This window comes from Lytechinus pictus, chromosome 3 (genome assembly GCF_037042905.1).
Source record: "Lytechinus pictus isolate F3 Inbred chromosome 3, Lp3.0, whole genome shotgun sequence".
In the NCBI taxonomy this organism is placed as follows: domain Eukaryota; kingdom Metazoa; phylum Echinodermata; class Echinoidea; order Temnopleuroida; family Toxopneustidae; genus Lytechinus; species Lytechinus pictus.
The window spans coordinates 42,789,437-42,811,747 of NC_087247.1; the positions used below are offsets into that span (position 1 = coordinate 42,789,437).

A 22,311-nucleotide genomic window follows, 5' to 3' on the forward strand; every position below is an offset into this window, starting at 1 on the left:
TTGGGTGTTCTAATGAGGTTTTGATGAAAGATTATGATCAATTTGGGATGTGGAAAATGCAATTTGTCAAAAACAAGATTAGTGTGTTTATATTGTAATTGAAACCACATTGCTGAAAGATATTTGGATGTGCTCTTATTCAATAACAACCAATACCAACAATGAAATTTTCTTATATTTCTCTGAAATGATGGTGTTCCTCTTTCATTCATGTTATATTAATAGCTAGAGAATGTAGAGACTGATAATACTTTGTAATTTGTGTTATTATAATTGGGGCTGGAGTTTTTACATTCAGAAAAAAAAATATGTATGCAACCTGTAAAATATTTGCCACCCATAAGATGAGGGAATCGTGATGAAATGAAAACAATGATTATATTTTTCATCAGCACCCTTCTTGTATTCTGTAGTCTTGATCCATGAGATACTGATGCATGTTTTTGTACCCCAATAGTTTAAATTGAATCTGATCCACAATCTTTTTTAAATGAATTCTTTTTAATAGTGTATGAAATCTCATACATTATTGAATACCTTGAATTTCTCTATTTTTTAAAGCAAGAATGAATATTTAATATTTCCAATCTTTTTAATCTTTGTAGGCCCAACTTGGCAACACATGGAAGACCCCTGACATCGGTCACTTGGCCCTTCACTACCTATGCCCTGCCCTGATGAGGATACTTCAGGATGGACTCCGCCCTCATAGTACCAGTTTCTTGGTGGGACGCATCAAGAACACAACTTGGACCATCGTTGAGGCTACTACACAACTTGGTATGTAATATCAGCCGTCCTTATCCTCCCAACTTCGCATTTGTATTTTACTCTTGGATGAAGTCAACTTCTTTTGGCATTATGAATATTGTTCATTTAAGAAAAAAAAACATAAAAAAATCAAATGTACAACAACATTTTTAGTTTTGTTTTCAAGGCAGAAAATTATAAAGGTAATTTTGTAAATATATCGAATAAGCATTGGTAACATCATTTTTTAATCCTTTTGTTTTTAATTATAAAACCTAAAGAATGCATGTGCTACAAGCCACTGAGTTTAAAGATGAACCCTTTTATCTTTATGTGACTTTGACACAAATCATTTTCAATAATAAAACCTGGAGAAATAATCATACAAATCTTGTATGTATAATTCCTTGATATTTACTTTCAGAAATTACATCTATCATTCGCAGATGTAATACTTTTCACCACATTGGGACTTGTTGTCCTACATGCAGAAGATAAAGTTCATGCAGAGAGTGATTATGACTTGTTTCTAGGTGTTGACTAATAAGCACACATTCCATCAAAGAAATCTTATCAAGACATCTACTGTGCGACATGTTTCCTTATTTAGATCCTGAAAGTGTTAGAAATACCAAAAGGTATTGAAAAAGAGCCTATGTCTTGACATTCTACCAAGTCATCACTTTGCCAAGTGATACAATTGGGAAATGAGTAAGGGCAACGGGGCTGATATCTCTGATGGCTAACGATGATGAAAGGATGCCAACACAGGCTGAAGTATGAAAATTGTCTCTCATCGTATAACAACAACAGAAACACAAGTAAACATATTACGAAAAAGGTCACTGTAAGCTAAGAATAGACACTATGATATCATGTTATCGTTACACAGGAATAAACTAATTACAGCATGGAGCTTTGTGTCATTGCGTTGCAGAACAAAAGTAGCGAAAAGGCAAATCCACTGAATTTTTGTATTTCCTCTTTTCTAATTTAAAGTTGTGGTAGTTGTACGTATCAAGTGATATATTATTCATGGGGACCTGTCTACGTGATGGATTATTGCTTCTTTTCCTTTACCATGGCTCAAAATTCAAGCATGCTATTAAATGATTGCTTCTTATACTCAAATTTCAGTAACTGACTTTTTTTGTGATCAAAATGCTTTATAGTCCTGATGTAAGTGAAGTTAAGGGCACTTCTTATATTTCATTAACATATAAAAGGCACACAAGAATGTTCTGAATTTCAATGTTATCATTTAACATGTTACCATTTAATGCCTTTGTGATTATGCAATTGATTGATTGTGAATAAAGAAGGAAAAACATATAACCTAAAAATATATACCAAAAGTTTATTTTCAGTAGTCATGTACATGACAACATCAATTACGCAATATGACTGACTGTACATTGGAATATAGTCTAGACAACAAACTTTATTGTCATTTGAAATATATTGAAAGAAATTAATGTTTTACCAAAATTCAAACAATGAATTTAGACTCTATTATCAATCTTTCAAAAAGCTGCGGGATTTGTGGTTTGGCTTATATGAACAGGGAAATAGTTGTTTTGCCTGGTTCTTCACAATATGGAGTGCCTCTCAGCATATTATCTTGTCCTAAGCTGCCCACTGTAAATACCATTCAAGGATATAACTCTCCATATAGCACGAATGCAGGAGTCAGGCCGCGTTACACAATGGAGGCAGGTCAGTGCCCGAAGTGACTTGAGAACCAACCAAAGGAATAAATCTTTGATGAAAATGTAAGAAGATGGGACAGATGCCTGAGACACATGTCTGCCACTGTGCAGATAGTTTCATTAGGATTGTTATTAATTCAATGAATGGTACCCAACATCTAGTTTCCATTGACATAAATATGTCATTCTAATCACCATTCATTATCATTGTTATTCTCTGCCCTTCACTTCCTACTGTTCATTTTCTTGTAACCTTATATCGTAGAGTTCATGTATTGGGTGATTTTTATTTTTTCCTGTACTTGTGAATGCCTGACTTTGAGCATGTAATGCATGGCAGGTAATTCTCTTCATCCATTATGTATGTATCCATGGTCAACCAGTCTGGCTCCAAGCTGAGAGCTTCATCTCAACCAAAAGCTTACTCCGGAGAGCAAGAAAAAGGGCCTCTCTCTCTCATGAAAATGCCTACTCCAATACACTCTCTCTCTTTGCTTTTGCGTTCCCCATTCCCACGTCTCCCTCAAGTGGTTGTATTTTGATCCATTGGCTTGGACATTACAGACAGGATGGCGACATCCCTGTCCAAATAGCCCCTAGATTCGACTGCCGCCGCCCTGTCGCATAACCTGTAACACTAGCTTGACATCAACTCTTTTTGGTGTGACAAGATGAAAGGGGGAAAAAAGCCCGATGCTCTCTGCCCTAGCGTCTCCTGGGTTACTGAAATTCTGTCCCAGATACAAACCGTTTTTTCTTTTTATTGGGTAGTTTGAAGGGAGGTATAGATTAATCGTCTTAGATTTCATCTTGACCGTGTTTGCAGCTGGACGCGCGCGTGTTTGTCTGGCGACATGGCTTGCGCCATCAGATCTCTCCGCCAGTTTTAATTGTCTTAAGGGGGTTGTGTGAATTCAGGAGGTCTCCTCTGTGAATTGTCCCCTTTTAAAGCCATAGAGTATCTATTTAGCTCTGCACTTTGGGGATGAAACTTAGAGGAAATCATTCAAGGTTTTGCTGCTGTCCAAATTGCTTTCTGTGCAAGAGCAACATCTTAAGGCTCAATTACGATTTTAGTAGAGCAAAACAAATTTGTAAAGTTTAATCCTTATGAAGAAAGATAAAATGGACAAGAAGCAAAGTAGGCCTTTAACATAATTGGAGCATCCTTTTCAAGAACCAAGTGTTAAAAGACTGATATTGTTTTCAAATATTAGTCATGATTTTTTATTCAAATATTTCACATATGAAACTCTCAAATAGGTATTTTAAAACTATAAATCCTATATTTTTAGGTCTCATTATGTTCATTTGTTTTTATTTCTTAAGCAGCAACTCCTATTATATCCACCTTGTAATCCAGTCAAGAATACAACATTGCAGTTGCCAACAGGTAGAATAGAAACAAGATGTCAAAATTCTGCCATTTAGTTGTCCTTGTAATTATGAAGTATCCAATTTATGCAGTGAATGCCCTGGTAAATAAGCCTAAGTACACTAAACCCAATGGCACAGATATACAGCTTGTTTTGATATCACAGAGATGTCGTGCATGAAGTATGGGTACTTATTGAAATTAGATTTCGCTACAACTAATTTGCTTAGATTAATGAGAAGATCCTTGAGCGTGAGTGTGATATATGATGAAGAGCAAGGCATCTGATGTCATTGGCCGATCCATGATGAAAAAGTGGCCTTTATGAATAACTTGCATCCAGAACAGAATTGTAGTATCTTTATATATATAGATATTTATTTTATTGAAATAAAATGTGATATTAGGTTCTCATTTATGGTGCAAACTTCATGTTTCATCCATATCTACTTACAGTGAGTAAAACTTTTAATTTGTCCATTTATCTTTTTTTTCTTGTGAGTGCTTGTATACTTCATTATCATCTACGTAGATTGTTTAAGCGATTCATTAAAAACGTGTATTTCTGTCTGCATCAATTGCCTGTGCAGTATCAGAGCGTATCCCTAAAAAGGACCGAAATCCGATGAATATCCCATAGGCTCCTGTACAAAATTTGTTGTTGAATATGAGACCGTATTCAACAGTCTAGTGCACACGTGCAAATGCGTGAAATATACAACGTGTACAACAGTGAAAGTAATGTGATGCGCAGCATAGAGCACAACTACTCTCAATGACGTCATAATAAACTACATGCAAGTCCCATGTCAACGACCAAATTTGATCCTATAAAGTGATGATGCCATAATGTGATAAGTGATACGACATGTTCAATTGAATTTATCCCTCTTTTTTGGAGGGGGTGGGGGGTGGGATAGATGATAATAATTACATGTATATTGGACGACTTTATTCATGGAATACCAGAAATATTCCACTCGTTAGGGCCAATATTCCACTCATCTGCGTTTTATGTTAATTTTTTTTTCGTCCAACCCTCTGCGCCTCAGAATAGTTAACTAGATAGATGGCGCATAATGAATGCTGTGTATTATTATTAACTCTTGGGTTATTTCTGGTAGTCCATTCTGAGCCATCCAATATAATACGAATATCCATCTCTTTGAATTTTCTGGACATCAGTTTCAAAGCAATATCACCAATGAGTATTAATAATAAAAAAAGGCGGGCTTATTACAAGTAAATCTACAGCAAGGGAAATGATAACATCATCATTATCATGGCAAAGTAATCATTTAATTATGAGAAGAAAGCATGTCGCAAATGAGAGTGAATTGAAGATGCAGATGATGAATTGAGATATTAATGAACATTCCTGTAATATCACATCTGCATATACCATTCAATTCAGCATCCATCTTTGCTCTACCTAATCACAGTTATTTTTAGCGCCATATGACATTTTAACCGTACCTCAACACGTAGCAGTGAACCACAAGCATGTTGATAAACACATGTTTCTTTCGTAAGGGTGCCTCATATATTACTTGAGTAATAAACTGGTGATGTTATTGCTTTGTGCGCAGTGACCCCGATCACCTGAAAATCCTTCAAATGGCAGTCGCAGGGTTTAGGGACCTGTTTAAACGAACGAAGTAAGATAATTCATATGTCACTGCTGTATATTAAATTTAAACCAGGGACAAAAGGAAAAAATGTAGTAAATACAGGATGCAGGTAATAGTTTGAAACATGATTTCTAAGTAACAACTATTTTATTTAATTGACTATTCTAGTTCGATATCAATTTTTATATCAAAGTTTAATATAGCAAGCTGACATCATATATGCTCTTGCTTACTCAGTTTTTGTTCTTTTTCTCATTTAGTATGTTAATCTTTATGGAATTATGTTCATCTAAAAAATATTTTCAAAAATTCCATTCATGTCACTAAAACTTATGTTTTTTGTGAATCTGGCTACTCAATTAATGTTTTGTTCATTTTATCCCTTTCTCAGTCGTGCAGTTTCTATCTTCATTCTCTTGCTTCATCTCTTTGTAGAATTCTCATTTCCAAGTTTTTCTCCTTCCTATTCTATAATTTCCCTTCTCCCCTTCTTCTCTCTCTCTCTTCCCACACAATTCTTCACCTCATGCTCTTTCTTTCTTTCCCATCCATGCTCTATTGACTAGATCTCCTCCCTTTCTCTCTCTCTCTGTCATGTCTTTCGCTGACGCAATGGAAGCGTATTTTAATAAATTCATGAGGCTGCATAATGCATCACACCGAGTCTACAGTCTTTGTGGACGATCCTATGTACTTAGCTTGTGGCCAATGCTTGGAGGATTTCTTTTTACCATATGTTTGCTTTCACAGTCTCTTGTGTATGATACCATTCTTCTTTGACAATAGAAACATCATTTTATACCCATCCCTCAGGGGAGAACTATTATATATCAGACTTACAGGTTTGATTTACATGTAGATTCATACAGGTTATATTTCCTTGTGAAATGCATTCTGAAATAATATCTTTGTCAGTGTAGCACATCCTCGTCTATTGCGTATAAACTCCCAACTACCAAATATAGTTCTGCCTTGTATGAACAGAATGATTTTATGCTACCATGTGATTTGTTTTATGCTCTTATTCTAAACTATTTGTGATTGTAACTGATGATGCCCATCTATTCTATTTTATGTTATGAAAATCTCATTGTCTTTTATTTTTATTGTTTTTATCTTTTTGCAGGTCCAGGAACTCGATTACTTCATGAACTCGCATCCACCGTGTCTAAAGACATTCGTCTCAAAGACAGCAAGTTAAGAACCCATGCTTTCTTCCTTGGCCTCCTCAAGTAAGTTATTTAGTAACCCCCCTTTTCCTTTCTATCTGTTTTTTTTCATAAACTTAATCCTTGTTTGAAGATATTTCCTGATAAAATAAGAATTATAGTACTTTATAAGAGGTACATATGCATGAATAATTGAATAGGTTAACATCTACTATAGATCTACTATAGATCTAGGCCCAGTAATGCAAGGCTAAATGATTGATTAAAGGAGACATTTTTATGATTGATTGCATTTATCATAATTTACAAACAATCATTGACAGACATCATGTGATCAATAGCTTTGTGTAATTGGTCCATTCCACATAATGCAAAGCTTAATAATTGATAATATCAATCATACATATTTCATTGTTGAGAGATGTAATTGAATTCAGATGGAATAGGAGTAGTTGTGGGGAGTGGTAATATGATGCAGAGTCGTAGGATTTTGCATTGTGTTTGTTTGTTGCTTTATTTTACTCTTTTAAGAAATATTATTGCATGTGTATGACATACTGTGTAATCTTTCTCATTCTCTCCATTCAAACTTCACTCTGTGAAAAAATGTCTTTCTTATCGAAGATCTCCCTAAAAGGACACTGTAATTCTCATCCTTAATTAGTCTACTCCCCATATATACTTAATACTTGTACATATTCATACTTGCATGTAGTATTTTCAGATGGATGGGGAAAAAATGAGTGTTGTTTGAATCGTTTGAATGGTAAGGATATTTGAATCCAAGACATCAAACATCCTTATTAGTTTCTCATGAGTTGTTTTATATTATATTTCAGCATCCGTTGTATGGAGACTTGGCTTGAACACATCAGGACTTATCCAGGTTGGTATATACAGTTTTCCCCTGTTCAAAATATCACTTCTTTCTCCACCCCCCATCTCTGTTGTTTTGTATGTAGTCTTTGCCCTGTTTCTTTCTCTTGGTCTCCTCTCTTTTACATCTTCTCCCTATCTTTTAATGTCTTTATAAGCTGATTCTCACCTTTTCTATAGTTAATCCTTGTGTAAAATAATGATTTCCAATTTCAATGGCAATTATTTTTCTGTTACTTTTTTTTAGCAAAATATTCAATTTTTCAAAAACATTTTTGCTAAATCATTTCTTAGGTAAGACCCCCTTCTCCTCCATAGGTAAATAGTGTTTAGCCCAAGAGAGGTCTTGATGGGCATAATGATTTATTGGCATTTATCATGAGATTCTTGCCAAATTTCTGTATTTTACATGATATTTCCAAAGCATTATATTGTCTCACTGTATATCTGACTAACAGTTTGTGACTGATTGTTAGGGATTAGAGTATATTTTAAGATATCAAAATGGCTAAATTCAATCATCTCGGAGATTCTCAGTATGTCAAGAAAAATATTTTCATGGCCTTGGGTGAGATAATGAAATGTAGCCACTGTTTTAGCAGCTGTTGATTGTGATGTTTATTCTCATGTTAAAATCTAATTTTTCATGTGTAGTCACAGATTACTCATGGTGAATAAAAATAGTCCAGTTGTAATTTTCATTTTCTCACTTCACTTGCTCGGGTGATTACAGTATATTATATATTCATGGAGGTCTGGAACAGTCTAATGTTGCTTTGACTGTTTTAATTGCTTTGGAAAATAGATATTTGAAGTAATTGTGTACTCACAGAAACTATGAATTCCAAACCATATCGAAGGCATGATAGGAATAACAATATGCATTTTCGAGAGATTGAAAAATAAAGTTGACAAAAAGGCTATTCATATGACATTTCTTGCATCTTGGCCAAAACGGTTTTAATTTTTGGAAACGGCTGTTTATAACTATCGCTTACTTGGCAACAACAACCTACTTTCATTATTACACGATCAGTATTTGAGTACACTGGGGTATTGATTTTCTTCTTTACAGCATAAATTTTCTTTAAAAAGACACTTTTTCATGAGACATCACAGGACATCTAGTTGTTAAGAGATGGTTAATTGGTTGAATTTGATTGTCAGATGATATATATTTTTGATTTGTCATGAATTTCTTGTGAAACTCATATAGCAATGCTTTGTTGATCAGGATTTACAGTCGAGGTAGTCACACGTTTTCATGGATGATTGGTAGAATTCACGAAAGAATTCCTTGACATTTAACAAGACTAGATCTCAACGATAATGTCCAACTTCCACCTTTACAAATCATCGCCTAATGAGGTATATAGTTACTGTAGTTTGAAATGAAATTGAGGATGTGGGATGTAAGGATTAATGTAGTTTGAATAATCTGACATGTTTTGATGATTAGGAAAAAAATCCGGACATGACCAAGGATTGTTTGCCAGACTTGCTCGCAGCTCCTTTGAAATGGCCTGTCATTATTAGGTTATTTTGTGCTTGATGACTATTGTTATTGAGAGGAGCGACTGTTGTTAGAGATGTGTTTGTTTTCGACATTGAAATTTACTTGGCTATGATTTATATTGTATAAGAATACTTTTTTTTACTTAAAAAGTCACATGAGTATGCAGTATCTAAACATAGATAGCCTTTTTGAATATTTTTTTATTGATTGCTTTAATGAGAAAAAAAAATCTAAAACAGAGAACAAGGTATTTGTTTGTGAAATATGATTACTCACCAGCTTGAAGATTTTGGCAATATTTATAGTTACTATACTCTATACTATACTTAAAATAGCAAAAAGATAGGACAGCATTTCAAGCCCCCATGAAAAATAGCAACTTTACTTGTTTTGACATTGTATGATAGAAAGTAAATTACCAGACCCTTTTAAAATGTCTTTCCACTGGTAGAAAGCAGGTGGTATCTTCAAGCTCATCTTACCAGTACAAAAATTTGTTCTTTGATCTTGAGAAGCCATTGACATATTTTTTTAGCAGCCCTGTATCCTTGGGCCCTCTATGGATGGCAAGTATATTTTTATTTGATAGCTTCTGATCCAGGGAGCTAATTGAAACAGAAAGATAGGAATCACAGAAACACTAGCTGACGTAGGTTTACCTTATTTGGTAGCTGCCCCAACAGGCATGAGTTTAGCGTATGTTGCCTTTTCATCCTGTTCTTAATTATTCCCAGGATTTTGCCATCCTGCTCCATTGAATTTTTATTTGAAGTACTTAAGCATGCTCTGCTTGTGTCCATTTACAAGTAAATTTTTTGAAAAAAAAATAATTTTGCAATATGACAGCTGTTGAGTTCTTGGTCTCTGAATTATGAAGGAAACTATGTTCTAATGATTGAACCTTTTCATGAATATTGATCTTACATATTATGGATTGAATTAAACTTTTTGTTATTCAGTAGCAAAATTTGATTTGTAAAAAAAAAAAATATTTATTGGGAATTAACACAAGAAGGTTTGATAAAAGTTGAGCAAATATTCATTTTAATATACTTTTATAATTGGTTCAAAATTTTAAATGATAAATCAAGATTCTTCTTGGAGATAATGCTTTCCTTAATGCAGATTAGAAATCTGGATAATGTGACTCCTTGCAATGTCCTCTGTTTTCCCCTTTTTTACTTTGTAATGGATCTGGTGTGTCTCTGTTCTCATGATTTCCACATTGTGTTCATGAGGCTGTTAAGATATTGTTTGATTAATTGAAGCTGAGGTGATTGATGGTGATCAGATGTTTTAGGACTAAGAAATGCACCCAGGGTCTCCCTTGTCATGCTTTACAGGCAATTAATCTTACTTGAGTTGTTTTCCCATCCTTAGAAAGAGTAAGTTTATTTTGAAGAAGAAAACTCCTGTGACTAGGTTGGGAGACAGTTATAGGCAGTTCTTACCATTTTCTACCATATCACCACTCTAAATACTGTTTGATGGTATCCCCCAAAAGACTTTGAATACTGTTCTTTTTAACTTTTATTCCTTTTTTACATTCACTGGAGTGTATCAATGTTTCCAAAGAAAAATGATTGAAGTTGTTAGATTATGAGATTTTCTACACTAAATTAAAATGATGTGCAAATTTTAGTACCATTTTTATCAGCAATTTTTTTATCTAAATGCTTGAAAATTAAAGTTATTGAGTAAATCAATTTCTTCTTTGTAGCATCCCTTTTTTCCCCCAAGTTTCCATACTTTTAGAACTCAATCATCCTTCCATTAGAGAAGGGTGATGTAATACCCTAGGGGAGTTTCTGGTTGGTTTGAAAGGTAAACCAAGGCTGTCAAGTCATCTCACTTCTCACCTTACCCTGGACCCACCCTCTCCCTGAGTAACCTTCTTAAAGGGGAATGCAAGTCTTGGTTTGCTTTCTCAGAGTAACTTTTTAGTAAGGGGTACAAGTCTGCCCCCTCTCTCCCAGAGTTACTTATTTCAGTAAAGGTTACAAATCTGCCCCCTTTCTTCTCGTAAAGGTTGTTAAAGTCTGTCTCATATCCCAGAGTGACTTCCTAATATGAGGTGTATAAGTCTACTGCATAGTAATCGATTCTACTGTTGGGAGTTCCAGTCTCCTTTTTCCAGAGTAGTCTTCCTGTAGAAGGTTGAAGTTTGTACCCATCTCTTAGATGACCTCTTTTCACAGTGGACACCCCCCCCCCCCCCTTACCCTCTTTTGGAGAAGGAGGTAAAGGTTCTCCCTTCAGACTTGATCAGGTTACAAATTTCTTCAGGTTTTCATTTCCTCCTTTTACATTTTCATTGAAGGTTGCTAAACTTTCTTCGTAGCATCCATCATGTAAGGTTCGAAAAAACCCATAAAACATCTTGTTTAAAGTGTTTATCATTGTGCAGAAAAGTTTTGAGATCTTATCCTTTTGACCAAACTCATTTTTTTTCTCCCAAAGTTCTACCTATTTTTTTAAAAGTTCAATTCAAATTTACTTTATTTGTTCTCGTATTATTGTGTTACATTTTTCAGTAATAATACAGTTGCCTGTGCAAGTGAGAAAATCTCATTAAGCACAAAGCACAGTATTAATTTGATAAAAATAAAGCAAGTAACCTTGACCATATGGTATATTGCCCCTTCACCTATGCAATCTAATATAGATTCCCAATCCAAATCAATACTTGTATCAATCGTTCCTAATGGTCTATTATTTGATTAGATATATCCAACCATGCAAAATATTAGAGTTATAGTGTTGAAGGAAACACCTGGAGGGTTTAGGGTCCCCGGTTCATTCACTGTGTCAATTTTCACAACTACCACACCGGTCTACCCCATCAGTATATGCTCTTCCCCCAGACTATAACTCTAACGCATCAATCTTAGAAGCAACCTTGAATATGATATCAAACAGAATTCAGCCAGTGAAATAAGAAAACAAATGCATTTAGTTAAAGTGGACTGCTTCTTCTACTAATAAAATAATTTGATAGCGGACTTGGTCAAATCTAAAAACCTCAAATTTTATTGTTTCATAGGTAAACCACATATCTTATTAACCCTTTTGCTCTTAGGGCAAGATGATCCTTGTACCAAGCCTACGGCAGAGTGCTGTAAATGCCAGGTTATTGAAAGCACAGTATGCAGAATGATATTTCAAATACCAAATCAAATGAATAACACCAACATTCTCACAAAATGAAAAGTTCCTTCTTATGGTATAAGTATATATTGTGCAAATATCCTGTAGATTATATTTGTTGATGGGTCTTCTACTTAATTAATATTATTGGTTTTATACAACCATTTATACGAATATAGGTGAAGGGTCCCTTTTCATGAAACTTGTTAGAATAAACATTTCTATAATATAATAGAATTTGTCAACCAAATGCCAAGCTTTTTCATTTGAATATAATAGACAATGTCATAAATTAGGAAGCAGGACCCTGGTTCTTTTCTATGGGATCATCTTCTAGATCATTCCCTGTATGTAATTATCCTTAATCATCCTTCATGATCACTAGCCCATTGCACAGGGTCGCAGACAATATCATATGCTTCAAAAGTCAACTTGATAGCATAACACAGGCGTGTGTCATTACGATGATGATCTAACTTTCTTTCTCATTAAAGTGGAGGCAAAGTCATCATGAGTCTAGTTTTTTTAATATATATTGAAATGAGTATAGGCTGAATTATGAAAAGGATACAAGTATACTTCTCTAATTATTTTTATACTAATTTGACCTACCATGGATAAATTGGTTGATTGATTATGATAGAGGGGTGCATGGTACAATGAGATCAATAGTTAAAAGAACAGCATTCATCTGTTTTTAGGGAAAATTGATAAAAAAAACTATGAGTTTGGACTTCTGATACACACAACTTGTTTCTCATAGACAGGTTTACATGTCCACCCATCATTTCTAAAAAGAAAAAAAAAACATCAATAACAAGATACATTACAACTCTTATGAGATGCTGAAATTATGGTTTCTGATTTGCTAAGAGTTAATTTTTCATCAATGCTTATCATTGTTTTCATTGTAAACAGGACTATGATCTACAAACTTGTATTAATAATCATGATGGCCGAAATTTTGATAGCCTTTCAATGAAAACCAGTAGACTGTCTGAATAAACATTGAAGGTTATTATATGGCTAATGAGGCTATCAAAGATAGAGGATATGTAAGAACTGATGAGGCAAAAATTTTGTAATCCCATCAAGGGAAAGAAGGGAGAGATCTACGTCATAGTATTTTAGTGAATACTGTGCAACGAGGTAAATTCATAGATCTTGCAAGTGCTTGCATATTTTACTTTGAAATTGTTGCAGAGCTTATTTGAAGTGATCAAAATGTCACATTTTTGCCCTGTTTTCTTTACCGTCTGGTAAATTATTAACATTTCTTGGAGCCTTGATCATCATCGTGTTTGATGAAGTTTTTTAACATTTGCTGTCGCCTTTGCCTTGGATCAGACTGAGTAATTACATGACTTTATAACATTCAAATGCTGGTGACTCATGTGATCATGGAGACTTCAGAATGCTCTGCTCTTGTAACTTGATGGAATGGAAAATAAATATTCAAGAATGTTCTGGTATACTCTAGATGGGGTTGCCTAGTGAATGTCACTCTGTGGCCATATAAGTGTTGATGTGGTAAACCAGCAAAGTAGCACAGGAATCTCATCAAAGGGTTGCAAGAAGAATGCGTCATCCAATCTCGTGTGACTGTTCAGAATTCCACCTACAGATGGTGCTGTTTCAGTTTATATTTATTGTATTATGAATGCCATTGCTGAATTTTCTCTTTGTTTGAAGCATTTGTATTAACAAGCCTTCAGAGGTTTTCTAAATGTTTCAGCACAGATCCAAAACAAGCAATTTACCATTGATATCTCAATTTTATTCAAAAGTAATTTTATGTTCTAAAGATGCGATATGGAAAGTATAAGTGAACTTTATCAAGGATTGTATGGACGTTTGTCCAGTATACTTAGAGAAAGTGATTATTTTCCATGATGGCAGAATGAGTCATGCATTCTTTGTTTCATTTCATTCTTTTCAGAATCCATCAAACGTCTTTATGAGCCCACCGCATTTCTTTCTCTGATCAACACTGCCCCTTTCCAGCAACTCTTCAGTGATCTTCTTGTGGCTGTTCAGCCTCTTGCTCAGCTCCCCTTCAATCTTGACCATGGTTTTGAGTATGGTTACATTCAGGCAGAGAATATGAGGCAGAGGGAGAAACAGCAGCTTATGGAACAGCACATTGAAGGTGCACAACATGGTGGACTCAATACTAATAGTCTAGTGGACGCAAGGCAACAAACGGAGGGAGGTAATACAAGTGGATTCCCCACCGTACACCTCTTTGGACGGGCGCCGAGACGGGACGTAGTGCCCTCGCAGAGGTTAAACAACACAGGCATGTATAGCTCAATGACTGTCAAGCGCAATATGCGCAGAGTAACTCCAGTAGGGCGGCAGGAGTCTTCAGAACAGCCTACTATGCAAGGAGGGCTGTTGAGGACAGTGAATAGCACCCCTGTGGAGAATGTATCAGGTCATGAACTGGAGACAGGGAGCGGTCCAATGAGACCGAACCCTGTAAATCCTCAGTCAAATAGATGGTCACTTGGATGGATCAAGGAGTTTGCATCGTCTGTGGCTGCACAACAACCAGAGAGGACACCTTCAAGAACTGTACAGAGCAGTTCTAAGTATGATGTAGGGAGGAGGAGTAAGAGTGTGGACCTACAAGGTTCTATGGTATCACAGGGCTTCTCAGTCTCATCTGGATGGGGCAAGATTGGAGCAAGGTGAATAAAACAATTCAATAAGTTGCTGCGAATATCACAATAATTTAAAGTTAAGATCATTTTCTCTTAAGTGCCTAATAAAATAAGTTTAATAGAATATTTGGTACAGAAGAGCAACAAGAGCAAGCATAGGTGATTATTATTTTTAGCATTTTTTTAGATTAAAATGAACCTATTGGCTTTATTGTTAAGAAATATGGATTTAATGAGGCACCCCAAGGTTATGCACGTTCAAGCAAACAATTTCATGTATGCTGTTCAAACCAGGAAGCACTAATTGTTTCATTCGTCTTTCATACAGAGTAAAGCAGTCCGAGTTACCTCAGTTGTAGTATTTAATTTGTTTTTAATGAAAAAACTATAGATTTTTATCTAAGATTGATACCAAGTAATAATTTTGACTGAAAATGTTCTGTCCTTTATGCAGCTTCTCCAAGATGTGGAATCAAGTGATGCCCCCACAGGCCCCTGTTGAGCCCAAACCAGTCCCATCCACTCCCCCACCTACCCCATCAATGGAAGATGAAATAAGACAGGTTGGTGATGGTCAGAGCCCATGCCAACACCATTCACCTACATCATCCAAACCAAGCCCAGGGTAAGTTCTTAGGTTCTTTATGACTTTAAAAGGGGTGGAAGAGGCCTTGCTTTCAGGGGGTGTTTTTCTACACTTAAATTAATTTTGAAATTGATCTTAAGATTGGTAAAACATATCCAGAAGTTGGACCATGTTATATTTCAAAGGAGAAAACAAAAACTGGAAATTTCATGTATGGACTGTGCATAAATGATTATTGATTGTATTATGAAAGTTATAAAAAGGTGTTTGTCATTCTTGGCATACTTAAAAAGGTCATCATGTTGGTATATAAGAAGGAAAAATGATGTGATGATGGTATGCTGTCAAGAATTCATGTTGTTTGATTTCTTTTCATCTCAAGCTTATAAATACAAAAAAAGAATTAAGAGTAATGAGGAAAAAATGAAATAATAAGTTATTTTTAAAGCAACAACCGAATTCACATTTCTGTGATAGGCTCTCATCATTAGCTTATAATTAGATACAAACATGATTATGAAATCAATATTACATTTACTTTGATCAAACTGTAATAGAGCAAAATAAGACATGATGTTAGAAGACACAAATCACAAAAATAGATTTGTATTAGTTCAGGATTCTTATTGTCCTTTAATTGAGCATATTGGCAATTAAACATTCAGTAGTTAATAAGTTATTAAAAGTGACTTGAAGATTGAAATCATACTATCTTTCTAAGGAGTCAATTTTTATTATTTCATTCAGCATTTCTGTAATACTAATGAAAATATGATATATCATATACAACTTATCACATAAAAACTACATGTACATTTCTAAGCACTTTCACAGATACTATATTTTTTGTTTCCCCACCCCCTCTTTATAGGAGTCCTGTAAAGACTCTCTGCCACCATGTCAGCATGACAGAAGGTGAACTATGCTTCTCCAAGGGCGATGTCCTCACCGTTGACAGACAGGTGGATCCAGATTGGTTACTCTGTTCCCATGGTAACGAATCAGGCTTGGTCCACATCGAGTACGTCCAGGGTCTGGAATGAAGTTTCTGCCCCTGACCAGCATGCCGAAGCGTCTGACCATTCATGTCCATGGCATTGTAGCCATGACAACAAAGATCCATACCCGAGGCCTTGAAGGCCTTTGATGTGATAATGAATGAAACTGATGTACAAGTTGCTGTGTATATACACTCACCTTCATCTTCAGTTCAGAATGAGGTTATACGATGCTCTTCTGGACCAGCAGATATTGCCTGATTGTCTCTGTTATAATAAGAATACTAAAAATCAGACATTGCATTTGTACTTAATGCACAATTATACATTAGTGCAATCACTTAATCTGCCATTTGACATGCTGAAAATGCATTGATTTAAAAGCAGTAAATGTAATATGAAAATAGCTATAAACAAGGTTTATGAAAAATATAAATATTATTGAAATTGTTGAAAATTGCTAAATGATACTTATAAAACTTTTTTCAAATATCACATGAATATCAGTTCCTACTATAAAGTTACAATATGGACAGATACTATACAAACTTATGCAAGCAGATGTATATTTGCACATTTTGTCGTGAATACTTCTTTTCAGTGCAATTTTACTGAAGAAAAAGTAAGTGCTGTTTTTGTCAAATTATTTACACTTATACCTTACTTGCTTTTACGCGATACAATAATATGAGGAAGTTCAAAACACATGGTGTTCAGTTTCTGAAGGACATTTTTTATGAAAAAAAAGTAATTCAAAGTTATTCTCATTGAAGCATCATTGAAGCATCATTTGACAAACAACCAAGCAAAGAGTTCTAGATATAATTTACCTTTATTATGTGACCAAATTAAATTATAAATACCTGATTGGCTAAGATAATATCTATTTATTGGCAAATTGATATTGAGTGAAAGTATATATTTGAGTAATGTTTTCTTTCCATTAAGACAGTTAACTTTGAATTTATATCTTTTGTATTTACAATGGACTCCAAAAAAAGAATGACTGATTGCTTCAATGAAATAATTCTACTTCCAATTCCTACAAAAATTACTGAAAAAATTACGATATTCTATTTAATGTTATTTATCAAATGAATGAATCAAGAATACATAATTTGCTTTCTACTGCCACATGGCCACCTTATTTCTTACAGTCTTGCCTACTATGATCATCTCAGCGGAATTATCCATAAAAAAAAATTGTCTTAGAAAAATTAAAAATCCTGTATTTATTTAATAAAAATATATAAGATGTAAAATATGAAAATATTTACCTCTCTGTAAAGGGATTGTTGCTTTGGTCTTAGGTTTAGCCCACCTGTAAATTATGCTTATTTGTTTTGTACACTAATGTACATATTCATTTATCATTGGTTTCAGAATATTTATTTGAAAAAAATGAGTGGCAGCTCACAATAGATTGTTTTGTTTTTATCTTGCTTGGTGAACTTCCTGCTCAAAACTCTTGGGGAGCTTGAATGTTAAACATTGGTATTGGTAATGTACAGTTTTATTTTATAATCATGTTAGGGTAGGAAATTTTGAAGTGAATCCAATCTTTTTGAGCTGTACTGATGGCTGTTCATATATAGCTTGCAGTAGGTATGGACAAGATGAATGACTTTCAGACATGAAGTAATCATTTATGTAAGAAATTTAATCTGATTTTGGTAATGAATAAAGTTTCTGGTGGTTTTAAATTCATAGTTACTAGATATCCCCACACCCGACATGCCTTGAAGTAGGGTCGAGTTAATACACTGAAGGATTTTTTTTAATGAGATATTTCATGTTTTCTGATGTTTTTTTAAATAGTATCAAATTTTATTTCATAGTGACTACTGACTAGTTTCATGCAGCTAAGTTTCTTTGAGGCTTTACAAGTTTTGTTGTAGTTCAGTAGCTTCAAAGCTTAATAGCTCAGTATCTCAGTGGCCTTGTGGCTTTATTAGCTCGGTGGCCCAGTGGTTCAGTCGCTTGTTGGCTAAGAAGCTCAGTAACTTGGGGGTCCTTAACTTGTAGAGCTCGGAAGCTTAGTAGCTCTTGTGCTAATCATTTAGTCAATATAAAGAAAATTACATCACACAACTCAACAACAATAATATGAGTATTTCAGATCATTATTCATTTTCAATGTTTTATTGTATTTTTTAATCAAATTTTAAAGGTTTTGGTAGTCTCCCTTTTATATTGGAAATTCTTCCTAAATCAAACACTTCTGTGGAAGTCAGGGGGAACAATACAATAGAATGATACTTTAAATCCAGTCAAATGGTAATTTGGTAATATTTTACCTTTATTGGAAGCAGCAAGTGTTTTATTGAGGTTCAACAACCTGGAGAATGTAACTCGGCACTTAATGAAACTTTTCTTTGATTCCACCTTTTATGATAAAGAAACTTTTCTTTTTTAATTGAAGTTTACTTAAAATACCAGTACCATGAAATTAATGAGACACTTATTTCAAATAATGAGTAGACTTTCTTTTCTTAGCTTAAAAACCACTTTGTTTTAAATTACGATCTTAATTTTTCAATCTTTAGATAATGGGGTTACTCATGCCATGTGGGTTTTACCATATTATATAAACTTGATAATTATGTAATAATTCTTGCATTTTAAGAGATGTATGGGATGAAAACAGTTGACACAAACTTTGATAATATGTCTATTTAAATGTTAGTGTGAAGCAGGAGTTGTTCCGAGTTCATAAAACATTATTGTGAGCTGCCATATCATGTGTACATTATTAGTATTTAAAAAAAAAGAATTTCTGCATTTTTTTTACAGTGAATATGTTTATGATTATGCAACCTAGCTTTTATGCTTCTGTACAAACATATTTCCTCCCCAACTCAGTATGCATGTGCAAGTAAATATTTTAGGCCATTTTCACGAAAATGACCATATTTTCATTTGAGTTAATCATCATCCATTAGAGCTTAGGATATGCACGCAGTGTACAGACAGGTGTGTTTCTCAATAGAACTTCTGAGCCCTTGTACATTATTATTAATGAAAAACCTATAAAAATTACAAAAAATCATTGTCCTTCTGTCTCCACATATGTTGCTTGTATTATAGTGACGTAGAGTCGTTTTATCTTCAAATATTTACATAGATTTCCTGAAAAGGATATCATAAATTCCAGATCTTGATGCTTGACCCTCATTCACAGAAAGTTTTTAAGCTTTAAATAACTATGTTCTGGAATTTGTAAACCTTCACAATTGAATAACTCCACTTCATCTTTGCAGGGTTGTATTTTTATCATCTATGAAATATTTTTGGGGGAACAAGATTGTCTGACAGAATGAAATGCTACTTCAACAGTGTAGTTTGGGGTATTAAGTGTTTTGTTCTTGCTGAAATATGTAGTGCAATAGAAAAAAGGGTTTGCATACCAAATGCTGAATCTATTATGTAAAAGAATGCTTGTTCAAGTTTGTATGTAGGTTACGCATAATATCTAATACTCTGGTTTTAAGTATCAGAAGTTAAACAAATGAGTATTTTATGAGCATACTTTGTAATAAGAAACAGGTTATTCTTGTAGAATGAGGATTTGGTGTCAGGAAGGAAAAACGAACAGAAATATATTGTATGTTATACATCAAATAATGATATAAAAGTGTGTGACAGTGCTCAAAATACTAGCTTCAAAAGTTATAATTCATTTATCATGAGTAAATAGTTTATCTGGACAGCAGTTTAGAAGAATTATTTACCAATCAAATTCATTAATTAACATATGCACCCATCTCTATTTTAATAGGATAGATAGCAATGTCATATTCAACCTGAACCTGGAAAGATATTTTCAAAAGAACCAAAGTACCTTTTGAGATTTGTGATTGGGAGGTCAATATTGAATTCAGTATTTGATGTTGCAGTTTGTGAGATAAAAAAGAGGTACTAAAAATATAATAAATGTATTTAGGGGGAGAAATCTGATTTCTTGTATTAAACCTTGCATTTGATCTAAGGTGCTGTATATGGAGTATAAATCAGCAGCAGCAGGAGTAAATACTAGGTCTCTCTCAATCGTTATTTGTATGATGTATATGTGATGTTCTGTAAATGACTCCTTTGTGAGCGATGTTTGCATCTTTTTAGACTGTATATGTGGCATTCCTGTGCAGAGTATGCAAAAGTCAGATGAATCTAAAGCCTGTAGATATGTGAGGTAGTCTGAGGAATGTAAATGTTTTGCATGTAAAAAGGTGTTTTTTGTACTCAGGAAAGGTAAATTCAAATGAGATTTGATGTTGAGAGAAAAAGAGAGGGGTAAAAAAAGGATACCTAATTACAATTATTATCAGTTTGTGTAATTGTGTTTTATCTTTTCCTTAACTACTGATATATTGTAGTCAGTCATTTTTTCAATGGAAATTGCCCTTTATAATGATATCATTCAATCCTTTTTGGCTTTATTTCTCTTTTTTTTGGTCGTTCCATCCCAATTACTTAGCATATTTGAATAATCTATGCCAAATCCTTCTTACCAAAAGCTTTCCAAGCATATCCTATGTTCAACCTATGTTTCAGATGTTTGTTTGTAATAAAACGTTGTCCTTGTGAAGTAGAATCATTGCATTGTACTGACTCATTATTTAATATCAGGGGGTGTTTCATATAAATGTTCATATCAACTTATTCATGAATTTATGAATGACTGGGTTACAGCACGCTAAATAGTCTTCTCAAATTACCAATAATTACTTCAGGTTGAGTTGTATTAAATAATTCAATGTTGACTGAATAGCATAATACTTTTCATATATAAGCATTTTTGTTACAGTGTCCTCGTATTCCAGTCATTTACAAATTCATGCATAACTTTATAAACAGCTTGGTAAAACCTCCCAAAGTGTTTGATTACAAAGGGTTTAATGGGGGAAGAGGCATGGACAAGATATGAGAGAAAGGGGGGATAATTGTTATTTAAAAAATCATGAAATCATTATGAATGCACAATTTCATAGGATGCATGCATCTCTTTGAATTATTAGATTGAATTGATTTATTGCCTCACACAAAAACGTGTCATGAAAATCATCTATCAACACACATGAAGTATGATACTGCAGTAACATAATCATGAACAAATACATCTGTTGAGAGTCAGAAAAATGTCTTTGTTCATATTTGTTACTAATACGCATAGTAAACTGCAGTACCTTGGATCCAGACAGATAATGCTAACTGAAAAATATAATTGCAATTAGAGAAGAAAACAATATTGACACAATAAATAGAATTAAGTGATATGAGAGCCATAAGAAAATAGCAAACCAACAAATTCCTGATGATTCTTTTGATTAACAAAAAATAAATAGAATTGCACAATGTTGAGTTACTTTTGGCAACACTGGTATCAAAGACAATCCTTCAATTAAACTATATCCAGGGAGAAAGAAAAAAAAAGATAGGAAGGACAAAAGAAATAAAAATCCAGAGCGAAATAAAAGAAAGAGGGGGAAAGTGAGTGAGGGGGAGGGAAAGAGAGGGAGGGGAAATACTCATTAATACACAAACATAATAATGTACAGAAAATTGTGGTTTAGTTCTATAAAATTATCCTTTTTATGTCTCTCAATATTTATCATCAATATTTTCTTTTTAGAAAGTAATGATGTCAAGCAAACAATTGATTTGTATATTTAAAGTAAACCTTAGAGTGAGTACAAAGCATTTATTGAAAGGTTTGAGGTGACAATTTTTTTAAGTGGATTAATATGAGATTACCTTCATTTTAACTTTATAGAAAAAAAATGACCAAAGTGTATAAGACGTACCATGGCTAAGAGTTAATCATTTTTTCATCCATATCTATCTATCTGTCAATCTGTCTGTGAGTCTGTCTTTCTGTCGATCTGTCTTTG

The 22,311-nt window shown here is 33.9% G+C and overlaps 1 protein-coding gene across 1 annotated transcript in view; it reads left to right on the top strand.

Moving 5' to 3' along the window:
- Nucleotides 1–21,014, top strand: part of LOC129257193 (AP-4 complex accessory subunit RUSC2-like) — a 37,993-nt gene extending 16,979 nt beyond the window's left edge. The window contains exons 2-7 of the mRNA XM_054895469.2: nucleotides 606–780; nucleotides 6,592–6,697; nucleotides 7,474–7,520; nucleotides 14,113–14,866; nucleotides 15,294–15,464; nucleotides 16,297–21,014. Of these exons, the coding sequence (XP_054751444.2) occupies nucleotides 606–780; nucleotides 6,592–6,697; nucleotides 7,474–7,520; nucleotides 14,113–14,866; nucleotides 15,294–15,464; nucleotides 16,297–16,468 (1,425 nt within the window). The 3' untranslated portion in view covers nucleotides 16,469–21,014. The remainder of the gene's footprint in view (nucleotides 1–605; nucleotides 781–6,591; nucleotides 6,698–7,473; nucleotides 7,521–14,112; nucleotides 14,867–15,293; nucleotides 15,465–16,296) is intronic.
- The last annotated feature ends 1,297 nt before the right edge of the window (nucleotides 21,015–22,311 follow it).